Source organism: Carassius carassius, chromosome 9 (genome assembly GCF_963082965.1).
Source record: "Carassius carassius chromosome 9, fCarCar2.1, whole genome shotgun sequence".
In the NCBI taxonomy this organism is placed as follows: domain Eukaryota; kingdom Metazoa; phylum Chordata; class Actinopteri; order Cypriniformes; family Cyprinidae; genus Carassius; species Carassius carassius.
The window spans coordinates 15,295,527-15,317,962 of NC_081763.1; the positions used below are offsets into that span (position 1 = coordinate 15,295,527).

The window sequence follows — 22,436 nt, forward strand, 5'->3', positions numbered from 1 at the left end:
CACAGTGTTGAACATTTCTTTAATTCGTACAAATTCACACAAATAAAATGTTCCTGGAACAAATTATTTACAGTACGGTCATGTCAAACCATAAATCATGATACTTATACACATTATCACCATTTACAACTAGATCAATACGTTTAAGGGATATTTTTCTCACAATTCTGTGATTTTCAACCGCTACACCCAGTTTTATCATTATCAGATATTTTGTCTTTGGTAAGAAACATTCTGAAATAGCAAACAAGAACATAAATCAAATAAATTATTATTATAGGAATCAAGACTAAAAGAATAGAATATGATCAAATTAGGAACTTAAAATTTAAACAAAATATGCCATGCAGGTCATGGTACAGTAGATTATAGTAGACTGTTAACAGGCTATTGGGTTGTGCAGAGCTTCATGATTATGTGACTAGCTTCCTAATTAATTTCAATAAATGTAAAGGACTGTCTGTTTTAAAAATCACATCTTCAAAACAATGACTGCTACACAATAGAGACTACATTCTTGAATCACATATAAACAGTATTGTGTTAATATATACACATTACTGAGAAAAATTATTCAAATAAAGTTTGATCACACAGGTATTTTTCATTGGTCGATTTCATAGGATCTATTTAGTTTAGAATATTTAAGCACAGCATAATCTTCAACCTTTGCTGTTGAACCTCTACTACACACAAAGATATACCTCCTGCTATACTTAGTATTTTAATTCAAGTTTGTCAAACCCACTGCTATGATTATGGGTGTTAAACTGGAGTTCTGGGCATCTGCTCCCTAGGTGCTCTCAGATAGGTGAGTTTATGAATCCCTGTGGTGTCAGTACAGTGATCCGTGTGCATGTTCCCCGAGGAACTCCTCCAGCACAGTTATGACTCCACAGGCCTCAGGAAGGCTGCTGTGCTCGGCCCGTGCATTCTGGAGCAGGACGTCCCCGTTCCCACAGCTCTGCAGGAACAGACAGCAGTGGAACAGAGCGTAGTGGCTCATTTCAGCCTGGCGGATGAAGCGCTTCAGGTGGTTCATGTCCTGAATGGCCTGCATGGAGAATCATTGTGCATGTTAAAGACAGTCAAAATTATGAATTGGCATTTCCGAATGTCACCATTTTTAATCTGTTCCCATTGACTTCCATTGCATGGAGCAAAAAAACTAAAAAAACTATAGAAGTCAATGGGAATGAACCCTGTTTGGTTATCAACATTCTTAAAAAAAATATTATCTTAGTGTTCAGCAAAAGAAAGAAATTCATACAGGTTTGGAAAAATATGGGGTTAAATGAAATGATGACAGAATTTTAAATGTTCAAGTAACAAGGTTAACATAACTTTTTCAGAAATGTTATGTTAAAGGCAATTTTTTTTTAATAATAATAATATTATATATATATATATATATATATATATATATATATATATAAGTAAAATAAGTAAGCATCACAAATCAGTGAATGCCATACAACTGTTAAATGTATTGTCTGGATAATAGGTTACTATTATTAGTAGTAACCTAGTAATACTTAATCAGAAGCAAATTAACCTTAAGTTTAAAGTTCTCCAGGATTTGGCGGAGAAGGAAAGGGTTAAAGCGCTCAGCAGCATTGAGGAAGGCCTGGATCCAGTCATCGCAGAATCGGTTACTGACTGCAGAGATACCAACACAACATTATCAAAATAAGACATTTCTGAAAGTCTGTGCATTTAGTGGAGGTGATGGTGCTGCTGCTGACCTCTGTTGGTGAGTGTAGGTGGGCTGGTGGAGCAGTCGATGATCAGGCTGCTGTGAGAGTCCTCTGAAATGGCCTTACAGAGGGAGGCTGCAGTGCTGTCTTCCTGAACCAGACCCTGCAGGCTTGCTGCTTTGATAAATCTAACAAGACAATCAATCAAAGTTGTAGTGGCTATCAGTTTTTAAAACTGTAAAAATGTAGCAGCTATTAATATAATGTTGTTGCACTTACCTTGCTATATCTGCTTTTGTCTTCTCATCTGCCCCTGTGACCTCGAAAAGCTTGTGACTCAAAGCCTGCAGAAGAGAAGTAGTTCCATTTCATATAATACAGTATATTATTGCTTTCAATTATGATTTTATAAAACGTATCTGATCTAGACAGCAGTGGTTTCTTACAGCATGCAGAAGGTAGCCGACGTTCGTCTGCAGCAGCTGAACCACTCTGTGAATGTGCATAACTGACTCTTCATACCAGCGGTTCAGGTAGGGCCTGACTTCGGTCTCCAAATTCTGCATCTGTTGCCAAAAAATTTACAGCAAATGCATATAAAAAGCTGTGTGCTAGCAGACAGAACTTCAAAACACTGGCCAGGTTTTAACATGATTATTTCCACTGTCAGTGGCAAAAACTGTCCTCACCTCTAGAGTCAAACAGCCCTGGAGACCCTGGACGTACTTGTCTAGTTCAATTCTAAACGTTTGCAGGGTTAAAGAAAATGTTTCACATATCCTATTAAGAGAGTAATATGTTTGAATACAAAGATTTGATATCACTTCATTCTTTAGTGCACAATGCTATTTTTCCTACAGTTTAATTGTCAGTCGTTTGTGGTTTAAGGATATAGATTTAGGCCCTTCTCTGATCCTCCGAGGAGACAGACCACCCAGCCGTTGCCGTCGGCCTCAGGCTGTTCTGGAGATTTCTCCTGCTCCAGCAGACAGCAGTAACAGCCCAGCGCTTGCTCAGGGACGCTTCAAAACACAAACACTCAATCACTTAAGTCATGCAAATATATTAATACTACGTTATTTATATTATACTCTTTAGCTTGCTCGATATGATGCATTGTTAATTTTAGCACTATTTATATACTATTATTTACTTTGAAATTTTGAATTAGCTTTCATTGTGATATTTTACGTTTTTGATTTTTAGTAATTTTGCCATGTGCTTGTAATTTTTTTTATATTTCTATTCAGCTCAAATGTATTTTTATTTTTTAGATTTAGTAGTCAAATTAAAATGACTTATTTCAGTTAGTTGCCAAAAGCAACATTTCCAACTATCATTTTATATTTTTCATTTAAATGTTAGATTTTTCATTTTTTATTATTCAAGTCAATAATTTGTGAAACTACCTCATTTCGTGTACAAGGAACCACAAATATGCAAATTACTCCCAGTCTAAACTCAATCACTCACTCCCACTAGGATACTGGAATAATTCAGCTATATATGTTTGAATGAAAAAACTGATTCAGGAAAAGAAGATGAAGAGCGCTTTATCCAGGGTCGGCTATAAGTCAGTGTATCAGAATTTTATGTATTGCTCTCTGCAACTTCGGATATCATTAGCTTTTGGCTTGAATATGTTATCAAACAGCTAATCATGTGTTGCTGTTACACAAACCTTCATCATTTCAGGAAGCGACAGTCTAAAAATCAACATCCTAAGGTAGAAACGCTTTGCTTATTTATTATTATGTAAATAATTTATGTAAATAATGTTACACACTCGATTTCCACCACAGGGGGTCTAAAAGGGATAGTTCACCCAAAAATGAAAATTATGTCATTAATGACTCATGTCGTTCCAAACCAGTAAGACCTCCATTTATCTTCGGAACAGAGTTTAAGATATTTTAGATTTAGTCCGAGAGCTCTCAGTCCCTCCATTGAAGCTGTGTACGGTATACTGTCCATGTCCAGAAAGGTAAGAAAAACATCATCAAAGTAGTCCATGTGACATCAGTAAGAATTTTTTGAAGCATCGAAAATACATTTTGGTCCAAAAATAGCAAAAACTACGACTTTATTCAGAATTGTCTTCTCTTCCGTGTCTGTTGTAAGACAGTTCAAAACAAAGCAGTTTGTGATATCTGGTTCGCGAACGAATCATTCGATGTAACCGGATCTTTTAGAACCAGTTCACCAAATCGAACTGAATCGTTTTAAACGGTTCGCGTCTCCAATACGCATTAATCCACAAATGACTTAAGCTGTTAACTTTTTTAATGTGGCTGACACTCCCTCTGAGTTCAAACAAACCAATATCCCGGAGTAATGCATTTACTCAAACAGTACACTGACTGAACTGCTGTGAAGAGAGAACTGAAGATGAACACCGAGCTGAGACTAAATCTAAAAAAAATATCTTAAAGTGTTCCAAAAATAAACAGAGGTCTTACGGGTTTGGAACAACATGAGGCTAAGTTTAGGGCTGCAACTAACGATTATTTTGGTAATCGATTAATCTGTTGATTATTTTTACGATTAATCGATTAATCGGTTTATGTACTTGTATTTTAGTTTTTTCCATTTTGTCCCCAAGTAAATTATTAATAAATGATCTTTATCCTTCAGCATAGATTTTTAAGAGAATTTTAAGAGAGAAAAAAATTGGACACATAAAAAAACCTGCTGTGTGAAAAAGAGCAGTGAATACTTAGAAAAAAAGTGCATTTCAAATATCTTTAAACATTTACCTCTCTCATTCAGTCATAATTAGGCTGCACGACTGAATTATGAACTGGTAAACGACAAACTTATCACAGAACATGTTTGTAAAGCTTTAAATGTTAACTGTTAAAAACCAATGTTATCAGCTTTTACGACTAAACATTTGCAAACAACATTGTACTGGAGAATCTGCACAAATGAAAGTCTTAGGGGCCGTTCACAAATCGCGCCTAAAAACGCGTGGAAAACGCTAGGCGCACCGCTTTCTCCTCCTTTCCAAAGCGCTCGGGCAGAAGCGCCCCTGAGGCGTCTGCCTTTGCTAAGCAACCGTGACGTGCTCTCTCCTTGAAGACGCGGAAATTTCAGCAAAGGATAAATGGATTTGCAGCTCAAAAAATCGCTTGCAGTAGCTCTGCTACTAAATTTATTTCAAAATGGGAATCCATATACAGCTATGATCAGCTGTTCCTTCATCTTGGCTGAGCTTTTAACGTTGTTACGGGAAAGGATGAAGCTGATTGGTTAGTTCTTGTCACATGACCCGCGGTGCGCTTGCCGCATTCTGAAAAGTTGAAATGTTTTTAACTCGATGCGGTGCGGTGTTGGAAATAACGAACTTGAGCGCGCAAAAGACGCGATATGTGAACGTCCCCTTAAACAGTTCAGTAGTGCAGAGTTTACAGGTTACTCTTCTTTTTTGATGGCTCAAAGTAAATTACTCCCACATCATGCTGAATGCTGCAAAGACGCTGTTCGGGAAGCACGTGTCATAACACGAGGCCAGCTATTGGCTATTCGCTACTTCTCCTGTTGTACTGGCTGAGTAAAACCTCCGGTGGCTCATTACTGCCACACTTTGGTCCACGCAGATTTGAAATATGCACGAAATGAGCTGCTTACGGCAAATAAAAGTTATTTAGCAACGAATCGATGACTAAATTAGTTGACAACTATTTTAATAATCGATTTTAATCGATTAAATCGATTCGTTGTTTCAGCTCTAGGTAAGTTATTAATGACATAATTTTGCAAATTGGGCGAACTAACCCTTTAAACAATAACAACACTGATATGTTGTACCTTAGCTCCACCGTGGCAATGTTCCCCATGCCCCCGAGCAAAGCGCCCTTGCTCAGCCTGCGGGAGATGTAGCTTCGTAGCTCCGGCTCGGCCTCTGGGGGCAAGCTGGCGTCCAACAGCATCAAACTTTAAGAGTGGAAAACATGTGTTAAACTAGAATATCAACAAGGAAGGACAGAGTGAACAATTGGACAGATAAGCAGTCAATGAAGCAATGATGTTCACCAGCGGCACCTAACAGAGATACAATCCAACAGAAATATGTTACACAGTCTGACGTTAGACAGATTAGTTCAATGACTATGAATGATGTGTGCAACCAACATGATGAAAAGCCGTGAAAAGACGCAGAATCCTGAGCGTTTTTTTGATTGAAGCTGAACACTGAAAGCCACGGGACTGAAATGACTGAAAAATGACGGATTGGACCCTTTTTACCTAAAGTCTTCCTGACTTGTGGTTGAGTCTGACCTCCTCTGGCTCCAGGCCACACTCTCTCCAGAAGCCTCAGATCTGGGTAGTTTGATAATGGGTTTAATATTTCAGAACCATTATTAATATGTTAAGATCTCCCAAGATTCTCACTGGCCTACATGGCCATGCATGGTGTTTTACAATGTCTATATACTATGTTACTCATCCAAAATACAGTCATATGATTTCATTGGGCTAAACCACTATTATGAACTATGCTTCAAATTAAATTAAATTAAATTAATTCAAATGAATTGTTAATATTACCTAGAAAAATACAAAAGACTAGCTAGACCTAACTATGCAAGCTTGCATCTCATATACTCCTTAATATCCGGGATAAAAGTGCAAATTATTCCTAAAACAACTAGAATTTTGTAAAGGATCCAGCATTTGGAAAGCCTCCTTAGCATAACGTTACCTAATGCATGGCAGTTACATGTGGAAACCACTGCACCTTGTGTTCTGGTAGTAGTATATGGCATAGTAGCTGTTACTCTGCTGTATTTTTGGGCTGTATCCTGCGATCTCTTCGTTATCGAAGTCTGCATCCCTTTCATCCACGTCTATGGACTCCTGGAAGGAAGAGGTCTGGGATGTAAACATGACTCTACAGAGCCAAAAGAAGACGAGCGACACTGATATCTGCTACGGATTACGTGCAATTCCGATAATTAATAAATGTCAGTCCCAAAGTTGTTAACGCACTGAAGCCGTGTAACTATTTAGTTTAAAAATCTATTTAAATGCTACGTGACATTTAACTAAAGTCGTAGTTACAGCGATACTGGTACGCATGCGCTGTAATTGTGAACGAAACGAATCGATGTTTTGAATGAATCTTTTAAGTGAACGAGTCATTTTTGTTCGCTCTAATGCACTGACTCGTATTTTCATCACACCACCAGTCCAGGGTGAGTTTTAGGTACAATGAAAGTGACTTGGCTTAGTGGCATAGCAACTTATTTGATGTATGTTAATAATGTAAGAAGTTTGAAACCAATTTATTATTATTAGGCCACTTTATACAGTAATTCCCAGCCAGCTGGAGGGGAAATGTTTTGTTGTCATTTGTGTGACAAACGTTTTTGATATTTAAACACTCTTTTAATAATAAATAATAATTCAATAATGATTTGTCTTTAATAAATATGTAGACACGAAAATTGTAATAAAGTACAAAAAGGCGTTTTGGTCGACATACGTATTTGTAACGAATCATTGAATGAAATAACCCCCAAAATATCTTTTTTAAATGAATGTTATGTGAACAAAATATATAATACAGATAACTCCAATAACATTTAGGTTTCGAACATTTAAGTACATTAAAAAAAGATGACAGTATGTTTTAAAATAGCACAAAGACTGTTGCCACAACTTGCCGTAATGATGTCACACGATGTGATTGGTTCTTTTTCGTGAGCAGTTTCAAAAGATCCGAGTCACTTGGATGAATCAAAGTGGATTCACTACTACGCATGCGCTGTAGAGGTTTGCGTCAAGCGCGCCAAACATCACGAGCACAAGATTTGCACTGCAGCTCTATACCAAATTACATTATAGTGCGTTACTGTAATCGGCATAACTTTTAAACATGCCGTCAAATGTAGAAATAAAAGCAGTTTTACGTGACTTGCCTTATCTCACGCAGCGTGCAAAGGAGCTGAGCGGTTCGGACGGGACTGTCATCCGTCAGCAGGACACGTTTTTCAAAGTTCCCGCAGGACGCCTGAAACTCAGGGACTTCCAGGATGGGACAGGACAGTTGATCTTCTATGAGAGGCCAGATACAGAAGGACCAAAGCTGTCAAATTACTCGATAACCCCTACCAACGACCCACAGGGGCTTGTCACGGTTCTGACGGATGCACTGGGTCAAGTGGGGCAGGTGAAGAAAGAGAGGAGGCTGTACATGGTGGGACAAACCAGGGTGCATGTTGATTGTGTGGAGGGCCTGGGGCACTTCATGGAGCTGGAGGTGGTGATGAAAGAGCAGCAGAGCAGAGAAGAAGGAGTGTCCATCGCTAATCAGCTCATGCTGGACCTGGGAGTGAAAGAGGAGGACCTGATAGAGGGAGCCTACATGGATCTCCTGCTGAAGAACCAGCTAAATGGACATGCACCCTAGACTCTGACCAGATGTGTCTACTGTACTGCACATCTATATAACCATCTGTCAATGATAGACTTGTTAACCCTAACACTGCTTACTCTGATATCAAGACATTCATTTTATTGATTTTTTTTACCTTAAGCGTAGTTTCTCTTTTTGTACTACACAGAATAATCTGTTGAGATTAAAAGCATGATCTGAAATAATAAACAATTGTGCATTGATCAAGTTTGGTCGATTTTTATGATAGATAGATAGACAGATGGTATGCATGTGTTGTAACTTTTTTGTCTCTCTGTGTGGAATTTAAAGAGGCATTCAATCCTCCTTAGAGTGATAGAAAATGGGACCATAACCAAAAATTTTAATAGACGGGACAAAAAAATAGAAAAGAAAAATTAATTATATAAATAAATTAAAATAAATATTTTCAGGAAGATTTTGTCACAAACATATATAAAATTAATAAATTTATGCATTTAGCAGATGCTTTTATCCAAGGCGACTTATATTGCATTCAGGCTAATTTTCTCCTAACGTTTTCCCTATATATATATATGTAGTATATACATAGATTGAATAAAAATATAGTAAAATATGTAGAATATAATAAAATTCATTAGAATGGAATAATAATAATAATAATTTTTTTTACCAAAAGTTAAATCCGGCCTTAAAAGAAAAATTTAAGGATCAAAGAGTATGGAAATACAAAATTTACTAAAAATGAATGGTGAATATTAATGAATATAATAATTTCATAAACAGAAGTGAAAAGTTAGGGGTCAGGTCGGGTGTAGTGAGACTGGAAACAATGCGTTGCAATGAACAGTACAGTTAGAGACTGACTACTGGATTATACAAGGATTAGAAAGGGAGAAAGGCAACAAGAAAGCACTGATGAATGCTATGTAAATATTCTCTAGTTCGAGTGAATGAACATGTAGAGATGTTTCTGCTGTCACGAGACGCTCCAAACAAGAAGGTGGCAGTCATACAGATGACTGCAGCGTCCTTCTGTTCTCACGAGACTACATTTTTCTCTAATCGCGCCGCGCGCCCCTCTTCCTTCCTCTTTCCGCCATATTGCAGAACTGGTAAGATCCAGGATCGCTACAATGCTTGTATAATCTGTTTTAAATCACGGACATCGTTGTGTATCATCCACATTTAGACCGAAATATATGTGTATGAGCAGCCTAAGCGCCAGGTTTGGGACTCATTTGGTCACTCATGCTCATATGAACGTATATATTACCCTGATGTCCAAACCTCTCCAGCGTTCAGCAGCGTCTGTCCGTGTCTCTGAGGGACGGACGGGAATAACCTGAGTCAAACCAAAGTACTCGAGCAGTCCGGTGCCTCATTTTAATCAGAAATATACGTTATTATGAAAGAGGAAGGTTTAAGGTCAAAACAAACTCCGATAGCTTAACTGGCTAACTTAAATGCACCGCCAGAACGTGAATCGTAACGCACAGTTTTGAAGCAATTGAATAACTACAGTTTCGCCTTCTAAACATTTGTTTCAGTTTCCAAGAAAACGTAATTTAAATTTTTTTTTATACATCCGTTTTTCGATATGTACCTGGCTTTAAAGTATCGCTTGGCCTGTGCCAGTGATAAGTTTGGGCTATGTAACGGATATGTGAACTATAATATATATATATATATATATATATATATGAGAGAAATCACGTGTTTTTCCTCCTCCGCAGGCATCATGGTGCGCATGAACGTTCTCGCCGATGCGCTGAAAAGCATCAACAATGCAGAGAAACGTGGAAAACGCCAGGTTCTCCTCAGGCCCTGCTCTAAAGTCATAGTGCGCTTTCTTACTGTGATGATGAAGCACGGTGAGTGAGTTCCTGAGCATTTCAGAGTGTGAGTTTGACACAAGAATCCCTGCTTTCTGCTCTTGTGTGTTATGAAAAGCATGAATTGGTCTGTCTTACATGTATATTCAATCCAATGTTGTTGCAAACCTACACAGTTGACTTCTGTTGAACCTGAGCGATGTTAGCCAGAATGACAGCTGAGAGTGAATGAATGACTGACGACATTTTCAATCTCGTTGTGTGGTCTTTTGCAGGTTACATTGGCGAATTTGAGATCATTGATGATCACAGAGCCGGGAAAATTGTAGTCAATCTCACAGGGAGGCTGAACAAGGTAAGTGGTTTAATCAACTTGGATGTTAACAGTACATGTCTAAAATTACACCAGAAAGTCTAAGAGACTTGTACAGTGTTGTGCAATTAGTGACAGCTAAAGCGTGTTCTTAGCCGGATAGATCATAATCTACTATGTATATTTGCATTGAAGAACAACCTGGAGTGCTTTATTGCTTTTATTAAATAGCTACTGTGGAATGAAAATATTAAGTACATTATAAACTTATGTTGTATTACTAGTATATTTAATAGGGGTGGGAATCTTTTAAGTGCATGTTGCAGGTTAGAGACCCAGTGAGAGTAGGTATGTATAGAAAAATTATGTAGGAACTAGATTTTTTAAAAAATATACTTATAAATACGCTACTTGAGGCTTCTGGAGTCGTTTTTGAGAGAACATTTTATCTCCGCATCTGAATTGAAAACCATAAGTGATGTAACGGGAGGGAGTGCAGTCAATTATAGCAACAGGAAAACTTTGGATTGCAATGACCATTCGGACGCTGAGAGAATTGTAAATGTTTATTCATACTCTAATAACAGACCACAGCCATACAATTATGAGCCTGCTATACAGCCAAGAGAACAGGGACAGGCCAGGATTATGCTAAAAATAAAGTTTATCTGTGCCATTGATCCTGGTGACCACAAACTCCACTATGAATAACTTTGCTATGAGGTCTTTGTGTCAGCGCAAAGAGAGGCTATTCATTCATTTCACTTCACAGTAATAATATTAAAAAAGTAAACACAGAGAGAACATAAAAACTCCACACCGATGTCTTTATTTACAATAAGCTACAGAATACGTAGAAACCTGAATCTGTAGTATAGTGGATCACTATTTGGTTCCTATTTTAGAACGATTTTAAAAAGTCATTTGATTCCAAAATTATTTTTCATCAACAATTTTTTACTGACTTATATCAGATGTATCGGATTTATTTGTGCATTTTTGTTCAAATAAAATGTGGAAATTCAGCGATCCACAAACAAACCTTTCTACTTCATAACATTTGTGATTTAAAATAAGGCACCTGACTGTTTTAGTACTTTTTAATATAATTCCAAGTTTTTCTTTTTTCAAATAAAAAAATTAAAAGGTAATCTAAACAATTGCATGTCATTTATAACTGACGAAATATAGCTTCAAAACATACAAACAAATATAAACTAAATTACTAATTGTATTTTTGACAGTGGCAAGTCTAACACAGGCTAAATAAGGCTGCATTCACACTAATGCACAGATCTGTTTTAACAAATTAGATGTTTTGTCCTCTACTTAAAACATAACTGACTGTCTTTACTAGAGACGCACCGATGTATCGGCCACTGATATTTATCGTCAGTTTTTTCCTCAATTAGTTTTTTTCCCTCAATCTACAACCATTGGCATATCAGCTGTGTAAGGAAAAATGCAGATATAACAAACAGTTTAACTGCGCGAAGGCACTGAGCTATACAGGTGCATCTAAATAAAGTAGAATGTTGAGGAAAAATTCATTTCAGTAATTCAACTAAAATTGTTAAACTCGTATATTAAATAAATTCAATGCACACAGACTGTGAAGTAGTTTAAGTCTTTGGTTCTTTTAACTGTGATGATTTTGGCTCACATTTATCAATAACCCACCAATTCACTATCTCAACAAATTAGAATACTTCATAAGACCAATAAAATTTTTTAGCGAATTGTTGGCCTTCTGGAAAGTATGTTCATTTACTGTACATGTACTCAATACTTGGTAGGGGCTCCTTTTGCATGAATTACTGCCTCAATTCGGCGTGGAATGGAGGTGATCAGTTTGTGGCACTGCTGAGGTGGTCTGGAAGCCCAGGTTTCTTTGACAGTGGCCTTCAGCTCATCTCCATTTTTTGGTCTCGTTTCTCATTTTCCTCTTGAAAATGGCCCATAGATTCTATACGGGGTTCAGGTTTGCTGGCCAGTCAAGCACACCAACACCAATGTCATTTAACCAACTTTTGGTGCATTTGGCAGTGTGGGCAGGTGCCAAATCCTGCTGGAAAATGAAATCAGCATCTTCAAAAAGCTGGTCTGCAGAAGGAAGCATGAAGTGCTCCAATATTTCTTGGTAAACGGGTGCAGTGACTTTGGTTTTCAAAAAACACAATGGACCAACACCAGCAGATGACATTGCACCCCAAATCATCACAGACTGTGGAAATGTAACACTGGACTTCAAGTAACTTGGGCTATGAGTTTCTCCACCCTTCCAGACTCTAGGACCTTGGTTTCCAAATGAAATACAAATCTCGCTCTCATCTGAAAAGAGGACTTTGGACCACTGGGTAGGGATGTTTTGGTGACGAATTTTTTCACCGGTTAATCGACGTGTAAAAAAACCGGTAATCCCGGTGTCACCGGGGTTGCGTGTCGGGGATTTCGGGAGGCCGAAGATGCGGTCGTGCAGACGTGCACACGTCTCAATTTACTTTCACTTTAATTAGCGGCAATTCAGTAGCATTTGTTTGAATTAATCATGGGTTAATTTATTTTATTCTTAATAAAAATACACAAAACAATAAGACACTCGCTTGTATTACACACATCTTTATTGCAAAATGAATAATAACTTAACACACCATGCAAAAACTAAACAAAAGCACTTATGAAACACCTTTAAAGTGCATTTATTAACAAATAAATTCAATTTAAATATAGATAAATTGAATACAGACCAAAGATTACCTTTAAGATTTACCAAAAACTAATTATATTGTATGTTTAACCACTAAAGAGACATCAGAGCCAGCGGCACACATCAGAATGTCTAGCCGAGGTGAGGCTGCTTCTCAGCGGATACATGATTACTGAGCTCCCGCTGATCGCTTGGAGCACACAGTCTCCGAGATCGGCAAAAAACATTTTTAAATAGGTGCTGTCTTTATAAATAAACCACAGATTTGAGTTTTAAACAATTACATTCTCGCACGAAATCATTTAAAATTACATTTCATGACACAATAAGAGTAATATTTTGAAAATGATCTGAATAAATGGTGGTCGAAATCACAATGCTGCGTAAACCCAAACAATCAGCATGTTTAGTGCCCAAGTCCCGCCCCCGAAATATCCGGAACTTTGAAAAAGTACTACTTGGCCAGCAGGGACTCTCTGAGGGGCATTTTTTTTTACCCGGAACTTTTAGTTCCTGGTTCCTGCAGTGGCAACACACAGAGTACTGGCCCAAAGTCCCTAGTTCCTGGGTAAAGTTACTGCGCTGGAAACGCGGCTAATGTTTGTCTTCTGGACAACTGTCAGATCAGCAGTCTTCCCCATGATTGTGTAGCCTAGTGAACCAAACTGAGAAACCATTTTGAAGGCTCAGGAAACCTTTGCAGGTGTTTTGAGTTGATTAGCTGATTGGCATGTCGTCATATTCTAATTTGTTGAGATAGTGAATTGGTGGGTTTTTGTTAAAGGTGAGCCAAATTCATCACAATTAAAAGAACCAAAAACTTAAACTACTTCAGTCTGTGTGCATTGAATTTAGTTAGTAAACTACTTTCACAGTTTCAGTTGAATTACTGAAATTAACTTTTCCACAACATTCTAATTTGAGATGTACCTGTATAATGTCTGTTGTCTAATCCTAGCGCTGCTGTCTGCACTTTAATGCTGATCTAATAACAAAAGACAAAATATTGCACACTTTTGTACCACTACCTTTTTGGGGAGTATTTAATAAACTAACAAACTTTAAATCTGAAGAACTCTGTGCTTTCTAAACTTGCAAAAAAAAAATTCATGTATACAAAAACAAATTAGAAGATTAATCAAAGTCTGTTACAATAAAGGATAAATATGTATTTAATTTAAAATAAAACTGCTAGTATAATTTTGGTGTTCGGGTGTTTTTGAACTTTGCCAACTTAAAACATCAAAATACTACCCATTTTGATGCCAAAATTTTAAATAAGAGAGGAAGTGAAAAATAATCGGTATTCCGATTATTATAACCGCATTCCAAATGGCATAAATGATACTGGATTTGGAAAATACTGAAATACCAAACTAATTAATTTCTCTGTGTATATCCTATGCAACGAAGCCTGTGATTACCCGCTTTAACCATAACACATTATACACTTAATGGATGTTGTGTGTGTTTTTATGTAATGGGCAGCAAGCAGAATACGGCTGTCTCCAGCGCACACCATTGTACATATGAGTAAAATATAAGCTCAGAATTAAAGAGAAAATCACAATGCATTGAAGAATCTTTTGTGATTTGTAGTCTCAGCTGACAGACTAAAAGGCGAAAGGCACAGCTGGTTTTAAAGGAATCTTTTTACATTTACAATACATTTATTCATTTAGCAGGTGCTTTTATCCAAAGCAACTTAAAAATGAGTAATTACAACAAGCAGTTCATCTGACAGGGGCAGTAACATGAAGTGCTAGCAAACATTTGTCCATAATAGCTAGAAAATGGTGGGATGCAGGTGCACTCTGTCTTTAAATACAGACATTTTATGTGCATCAAGCACTCAACGGATCTCTGAATATTTTATCTGTGATGCAGTGTGGCGTCATCAGCCCACGGTTCGATGTGCAGTTGAAGGATCTGGAGAAGTGGCAGAACAACCTTCTTCCATCCAGACAGTTCGGGTGAGTAATTGCCAGTGTCTACCAGAAATTTTTTAAACACTGTTTTATCAACATTTTACAAATATTTATTTTTTTTACATTCTGCATTCACAGTAGATACTGATGGGTTCAGATTTGTCGTGTGTACTAAATTTTCAGAGATTTTTTTTAACATCAGCTGCATGCTCCGTAATGATTGAATATAGATATCTGACAGCTACAGCTTACTGTGGTTTCTGTAGAAATGCTAAACCCAAATCTTTATAGCTTTAGGTTACTTACATGACCGCAAAAGTCTAGATGAATAAAAATATTAAGTATGTTTAGTGTTCCCAAATTAAAGAGATCAACAGCATGTGCAGTGCTTTGTCAAGTCACCTTTATTTATATAGCGCTTTAAACAAAAAACTGATTGTCAAAGCAACTGAACAACATTAATTAGGAAAACGGTGTGTCAATGCTAAATGACAGTTAAAAGCAGTTCATCATTGAATTCAGTGATGTCATCATCTCAGTTCAGTTTAAATGGTATCCGTACATGGTGTTTCCTCTGTGTGTCACCTTATTGTAGTAAACGTCATGTCTGTAGTAGTGTTGGGCGATATGATAATTTTTCAAATCGTCATATCATCAGCCCGTGAGATCGATGATGCACGATATTCTCATGCATGGGTTGAGCAAGAGAGAGACTCTTTGTTCTTGTCATAGCATAACTATATGGTGTTTTAAACCACGCATGTGCGCGAGAGAGAGCCTATGGAATCACAAATAATCGAAAAAGTATACTTTAAAACATACTGATAAACTAACGTTAAATATAAAAATACTGTATTTAAAACAGCTAGTTCATATAAAGTCGGATGCAACTGTCATATCGCGCGTCCTGTGACATTTGCCGCATCTGTGCACGGAAGTTGTCAGTCTAAATGTTCTGCAAAATCAGTCAACAGTGAAAATCAAAAGTAGCTTTCATTTAAAGTCCAACAGTTTAACACTAATATTGGACATAATCAAACATGGTAAATATAAAAGTATTCAAAACAGGTAAATTCATATATTTGGAGAATTGAACTGATGCATCATGAATGAGAAGAGCGCGTTGCTGTGTTACCAGCCATTAAATGTGTGGGACACCAACTCATTTTCTATCTCTTTCAGTTTCATGGATTTAATATCTTATCCAAATCAAAGCGGACAACTTTAGCGACTACAGGCTCTAATCCTCCTGCGCTTGCGGTGTGTGTGAGAGTGAGTGAAATGCGGTGCTGAAGTGAAATAGCTGGGCAGTTTGATAGCCGAATTATAATAGCCGCCTAATAAAAACAATAATTATTATTATAATCTAATACATTAGGAAAATGAGCCTAATATCATCTTATCAACAGAGAAATCTGCTTGTCTATCTCTATCGTCGATACACGATACTATCGTCTATCAGCACAACCCTAGTCTATAGATTACAAGTTTTTGCCTTTTATGGTGAGCAATTGGTGTACAAAATGTTCATTATAGGAAATCTTTTTTGTCTCATTTGCATCAAAATCCATGTTTTTAATGGAGGTTGTTAATTTGATAAAGCATAAATTGCTGCTATATTTGTGACAAATGATCCCTTTTTATTGCTTTGTTTTTTTTTTTTTTTAAATATCTTGAAAATAACAACCATGTAGAACAGAAGCTCCTAAGGTGAGATGCTTTCAAAGGGCAGCAGCATTTTGGACAGCCTTGTCATGCTTTGTCTCTTTATTCTCCGCAGATTCATTGTTTTGACAACCTCAGCTGGCATCATGGACCACGAGGAGGCCAGACGAAAACACACAGGAGGCAAAATCCTTGGGTTCTTTTTCTAAAACATGTAAAATCAAATAAACCGAGTCGAAGACAAGTTGTATGTGTGCTTTGCTTTCTTAATGCTTAACATGCTATGTTCTCATTCAGACTAGCTAAAGGAGCAGATGTAAACCGTAGGAAACATGATGCATTTCTTTATGGGGAACTATTGTTCTGTCAGCTTTGATGTGATTGACACATCTTGAGTTTGTCTGAAAGTGTAATATTTAATTTCTCTATTGATGTGGTCATAACACAAATTACACAGCAAACAGTGAAATGATGCAGATCTAGATGAAAAGCTTCAGTTTACAGTTCAGAGGCTTTAAAACATTCCTGCTAGAATTTTAGGTTTGAGTGTTTTATGTCTGTTTGCTGGGAAAAGCATGTTTCTGTGAAACTGAGGTTGTGACAGAAGAGATGCAGTGACTTCAATCACTTGCTCGGCTTTAACTCAAGTGGCAATATTTCATGTCTGGCAACTGCAAGAGGAATGAAAGGAGTGTGTTAATGGGCTTCACATTGGAAATACACATTCTTTATTGGAGTATTCATGGCTCATCTTGACTGGACTGTGGTTTGGAGAGAGACTGTCAAAACAGTGTGTTTGAGAGTGGAGAAAGTCCAAATGTGAACCGATTGCCCCTTGCTTCAGTGTTTGGACTGTTTGGAGTTTTTAAATATATGAATGTGTGAGGTTATGATCTATAAATATTAATCTTGACAATAGCTTTTCAGAGCTCAGGGAATTATGGTCTTTTTCGATTGTGTTCGAGAGAAATCTAGAATGTTAGTGCTTATCAAGCTCATTTCATCATTGACTTTATGATTAATGAAGATCAAACATTAATGAAGAAAATAAGCGGACTTCGTAAAAGATCACCATTGTTTTTTGCTGGATCTTCAGTTGTACATTTACTCATTTACCAGCAGGGGACGCTCTCAGCTTTGTTTCTTGACACGAGGGTCTTGTCTAGATGAAAACCCTTCTTTGGATTTGGCGTTTGTCGTTTATTATGACCATTTCCTTGAAACCAAGAACAATAATGTTGCTGTTCTTATGTCTGATGCAATGAACTGAAAATGTAATTACTTGCACACAGCCTTGGTTTAACAATTCTCTCACTATCAAAAAAAAATATATATTCTAGCACTGATACAGTCAACTATACCATTAAGTAATCAAATGATAGACTTCTAAACAAAAGCATTTTGAAGCAACAGCTAAGACAACAAGAACTATCCCTTTAAGGGCCGATATTTGCTACCTTAACCTCTTTCCAGGTGCATTTTTTTATAACATTATTAAATGTGTCATGTTTAATGTCAAATTCTGAAAAATCCGTTTAGAATAAGACTCTATGGTGTTGTTAGATTTGCATGAATAAAGTTGTGAGATCAACATTTTAAATATAAACGTAAATTAAAATCAATGTTAGATTACTTTTAAAAATAAAATTAAACTGTTTTGATCATTATTATTAGTCATTATTTGTTCCAAAAGACGTGCAAAAGTTCTGCTATGGCTTCTTTTGGAACTATTTTCATTGGCAAAATGAGCAGAAAGAGACAATATTAGCTGCGTCTCATCCAATTTTATCAAGACAAGCTTGACAAAGGCTCAGACTTTAAAACCTCTTAACCTTTTAACCTCTTGTTTATGTAATCACTATTAGCAATCGTGTTTATATTAGTAAAAACAGCACTTGTGTTATATTGCTTAACCATCATGTTATAAATGTAAAATGAAAAGCTAATACAGGGAATTTTTTTTGACATTTATAGTGTTTTGACACTATATCTTGAATTTTGAATTTGTATTGATTTTAGTCGCATTTTTGCCCCGAGCACCCCGTTCAGCACAATCTCTCCCCTTGTTTTTGCCTCCTCGCACTGTTGAATATACAGGCCTACAATTAATTAATTGAGAGACACGGTCTAGATTAACATTAGTGAACACATTTGTTGTAGCATGTCTCAATAATTGAACAGGACAAGGGTTTCCATCTTGACCTGAGCTCCCATCACTCAACATCTGTTCTGTCTAGCAGCCGGACTCCTTCCCGCTTTGACAACCAGCATACTGGAGGAGAGGAGTCAAAGGACAGACATCACTCTTGTTTCTGTCTTTTTCTATACCTCTCAACTGCCTTTGCTGTGAGGTCTGTTCTTCTCCAGGATAAGTTATTTTAAAGAAAAAGTTTCAGCATGGCTGAAATCATACCGTTTCAAAGCCGCTGACTTTGTAATATGCAACAACCCAGTTTGTATTAAATCCAGCCACCCTTTCTTCCTCTTGGGCATGTATAATAACTTTTCTTTCAAGTATGGAAGCTGTAATATCAGACGTGTGTTCTCTGCTGAAGACAGTAATCAGGTCCAGGCCATTGCTCCTGCTGGCTAAGGGCTTATTTGATGACTAGATGTTGGGTGTTCAGCCCCATTTGGCCGTTTGTGTCTGTGTGACAGGACCTTTTCTGTGGGCTGATGGGTATTGCTTTGAATCTCACAGATGCTGTATTAAGCAGCAGTTTATGTGATTGTCCCTTTGACTGGGCTCCTCTGTGATGCTTTCATGGTTTTTCACAATGCCCTGCTGATGTAAAGGTGAACGGTCCACTCAAATTACATCAGTCACCATTTAACGTTCATAATTGCATCATTAATCAAACTTGTGCTCTTTGATTAAAGTGACATTTCCCTGATTCATATCCTCTGTGCATACATTAGCTACATGATGCTAACAAAACCATAGCTTGTGTAGTTAAATTCTGAACCAAAGGAAATGTAGCTTGAGAGTCGTAAGCTAATGTTTACATGAATTTAAAAGTTTGCTCATGCTATTAACCGAGAATGAAGCCTTCATATGTTTCAAGGAAGTTAGTTGCCTCTCCTTCATGAGATCTCTTAAAGATATCCATAGTACTCTTCATTTTGCCTGAAAATAAATCCCAAAATATGGGTCAGTTTGCTTAAACATTCATCTTAAGGCTCTTTAACTTACAAAAAATGCTAAACTAATCACCTATGAATAGTCTATTCACATCAAGTGCCAAAGAGTATCTAAAGTTCTTTATTTAATTATTAAACTTATTTGTATAGTTATTAAAAAAAAAGTCATATTACATGTATACAATAAACAACAGGTTATAGAACAATATAATTGTTTTTCATCATTCTATTCACTTAAAATAAAGCATTAAAAAATTTGATATAAAAAGCATAAAAAATATACTTTTTAAACTATTTTCATACAGTTAACATATACTATACTAGACATTTAAATGCAATAATATGCCATGGTTCAGTAGTACCATATAATTTTTTTAAATTATTATACTCATTATAATTATATTAGTAGTGCCTCATCATGTGCCTTCTGTTTTCAACCTATAACCACTGGCCAAATGTCATATACAAATAACTATTGGATGTATGGTAAAATGACTCATTTGCGGAGTATAATTTCTCATCTATCTTTAAAATGACGGTATATTAGTAACATGTAATCTTGTGCATGCTATGCTGTTTAGGTGCATTGCGGTATATCTTGTTGCTTTGATCCCTATAGAACAGAAATTATAGGAGGACTCGTGGTGGATTTTCAAGGAAACCCCAGACAAAGGAGGAGATTGTAGCAGACAGACAGAACCTGCTGACAGTGACAACACAACTAGTAATTAAAGCGATGCAACAGAGAGCGAGAAACAGAAAGTGTTGGGCAGCCTGGGGCTTGAGCACAAACAGGCACTGTAAATAGATGGCTGCGCTGTAGCACTCACTCCATCTCAGACGTCCTAATAGGTGCTTTTCAGCAGCAGTACAGAAATGATCAAGAAAAGTTATCAAAACTCAGAACGAAGGAAACAAGAAACTGGCATGAAAAAAACTAGGCTGTCGGCAAAACACTAATTTGGAGCTTTGTTGCCTTGCCTGACACCTTCATTGTAGAAGCTGACCATGATTCCTCTATTCACTGCTGAGTCCCAATGGAAGAAGAGGTTTAAGAAGACAACAGACCGAATCATGGTGAACGCAGCTTTTCCTTTCCACAATTTATAATGTTCTTGCATGGGGAGTAGTCTGTCATTTCACAAAGATATTTGGATTAAAATGTACAAGCTCAAATTAAAAACAAAAAGTAAACGGATGGATGGATGAATCATTCACAATAAGATAAATAACATGCATTTAAAAAATAGATAAGAGTGGATTTTAATTTCTTGCCGACTTTTAAGTACTTAATTCTACCAAAATTAAAGTTACATCATTATTTATTCAACTTTATATTTTTCCCATATGAGTTTCAAACAAAAAAGATTTTGTCATGTGCTTGTTCTCCTGGACATGTTCATGTCCCATTCAATCTTCAATTAATCATTTTGTCCAGTTTACAAAACCAGCCGAATGATTTATTCACAAATCTGACAGGTTTAAGTTCTACTGACCGATTCAGTCTGTTTGCGTTAGTGTAATCTAAAATATTTAGTCATTATTCATATTATCAGTGAGAAATGACTTACATTATAGTCTTTGATCACACAGAGCTACTGTATGATTCCAAAAGACTCTTTTACGATACTTTTACAGTGATTTTATGTCATTTTTGAAGCTGTAAATAGAACATAATTCAGAATTTCATAGTGTTCCCCAGAAGAAAAGAAAGTCATACAGGTTTATAAATCATGAACTTTCATTGTCGGGTGAACTAATCCTGTAAAGGTCAGACATAAATCAGTCAATCACTGTTTTCTCTTTATCCCATTTAGAATAGCAGTCCCAGCCTCTCTCAGAGTGTGATAAGAGAGCAGGCGTCCTGTGGAGACCGAGCAGAGGACAGAAGGCTGGCCCTCCTGCCTGTCAGAGAACCATATTGTAGGCATTAGCTTAAATGGCCGGTTTGGCCAGGCCAAGCACAGAGCTGATGAGTCAATTAGCGCAATAGCAGTCGAAGGGCAGCCGGCCCTCCTGTTCATCTAAGAGAGGTTGAAACCAAACCAGGAGCTAATTATCATTATTTATGAATGAAGCCATGTGAGGTGACATTTGGTATGATACTGGAGGTGAGAATCAATGAGTGCGAGCTGGGCTGAGCTGTGAGGAGAGCTGTTTACAGAGGCAGAGGGCCCGTCTGGACCCAAGGTGATGTTCAGGACGTGGGCTGACTGCAAGGGCTGCTGAACAGAGTGGCTCTGTGGACTTCAGAAAACGCTTGTAAGGAGTTGTTTTTCTGGGAGAGGTGTGTGAGTAAACAGCCTCTCGCCATCGAACACTCAAAGACTTTGATGGATTTTTACCTTGAAGAAGGCATTTGTGGTCCATAGTTGTGAAAAACATCTAAATGCAACCGGTTTCAAAGGAACAGAGAACAAGAGGATGCTGTTTTATGAGCAGATCCCAGCATTACATTTGCCTTTATCTCTTTTAGACACTGATCATAGTCTCCCTAAATCAAATTCACCCTCCACTAACATGGCTACTGAATTGTTCTTTTAAATGAATCGTACAGTACACTGCGAAATGAACATTCGGTCATCATTTACTCACTCTCATGTCATCCCAGATCTGTATGATGTAAAATGTGAAATTATAATTGTTGAGTGAACTGTCCCTTTAAGAACCCTCTACAATAAAACGTGGCAGTGGTACTAGAGCAATGAAATGGATGGACCCTATTCACATTTTAAGGGTTCTCATAAGCAGAAGTCATTATAGCTGGT

At 37.1% G+C, this 22,436-nt stretch overlaps 2 protein-coding genes across 2 annotated transcripts; one reads left to right on the forward strand and one right to left on the reverse strand.

Moving 5' to 3' along the window:
* On the reverse strand, positions 1-6,805 carry c9h17orf75 (chromosome 9 C17orf75 homolog). Its single transcript, XM_059557973.1, has 10 exons — positions 6,439-6,805; positions 5,946-6,020; positions 5,508-5,633; positions 2,591-2,719; positions 2,387-2,444; positions 2,144-2,263; positions 1,977-2,041; positions 1,746-1,885; positions 1,556-1,659; positions 1-1,054 (listed from the first exon to the last, which is right to left on the reverse strand). The coding sequence occupies exons 1-10, from the start codon at positions 6,585-6,587 to the stop codon at positions 836-838; spliced, it is 1,185 nt and encodes a 394-aa protein (XP_059413956.1). The 5' UTR covers positions 6,588-6,805; the 3' UTR covers positions 1-835.
* Positions 6,806-9,061: 2,256 nt separating this feature from the next.
* Positions 9,062-16,771, forward strand: LOC132149064 (small ribosomal subunit protein uS8-like). Its single transcript, XM_059557976.1, has 5 exons — positions 9,062-9,194; positions 9,816-9,953; positions 10,190-10,269; positions 14,822-14,907; positions 16,643-16,771. The coding sequence occupies exons 1-5, from the start codon at positions 9,098-9,100 to the stop codon at positions 16,734-16,736; spliced, it is 495 nt and encodes a 164-aa protein (XP_059413959.1). The 5' UTR covers positions 9,062-9,097; the 3' UTR covers positions 16,737-16,771.
* Positions 16,772-22,436: the final 5,665 nt, after the last annotated feature.

What these genes read in the sequence shown, in the direction of transcription:
- c9h17orf75 (XM_059557973.1), bottom strand. Translation starts at nt 6,587, where the DNA reads ATGTTTACATCCCAGACCTCTTCCTTCCAGGAGTCCATAGACGTGGAT. An exon ending in TACTACTACCAGAACACAAG is followed by an intron (nt 6,021 to 6,438) that starts GTGCAGTGGTTT and finishes CAAACTACCCAG; the next exon opens with ATCTGAGGCTTCTGGAGAGA. An exon ending in ATTGCCACGGTGGAGCTAAG is followed by an intron (nt 2,720 to 5,507) that starts GTACAACATATC and finishes TGTGTTTTGAAG; the next exon opens with CGTCCCTGAGCAAGCGCTGG.
- LOC132149064 (XM_059557976.1), top strand. Translation starts at nt 9,098, where the DNA reads ATGACTGCAGCGTCCTTCTGTTCTCACGAGACTACATTTTTCTCTAAT. An exon ending in TACTGTGATGATGAAGCACG is followed by an intron (nt 9,954 to 10,189) that starts GTGAGTGAGTTC and finishes GGTCTTTTGCAG; the next exon opens with GTTACATTGGCGAATTTGAG. An exon ending in TCACAGGGAGGCTGAACAAG is followed by an intron (nt 10,270 to 14,821) that starts GTAAGTGGTTTA and finishes TCTGTGATGCAG; the next exon opens with TGTGGCGTCATCAGCCCACG.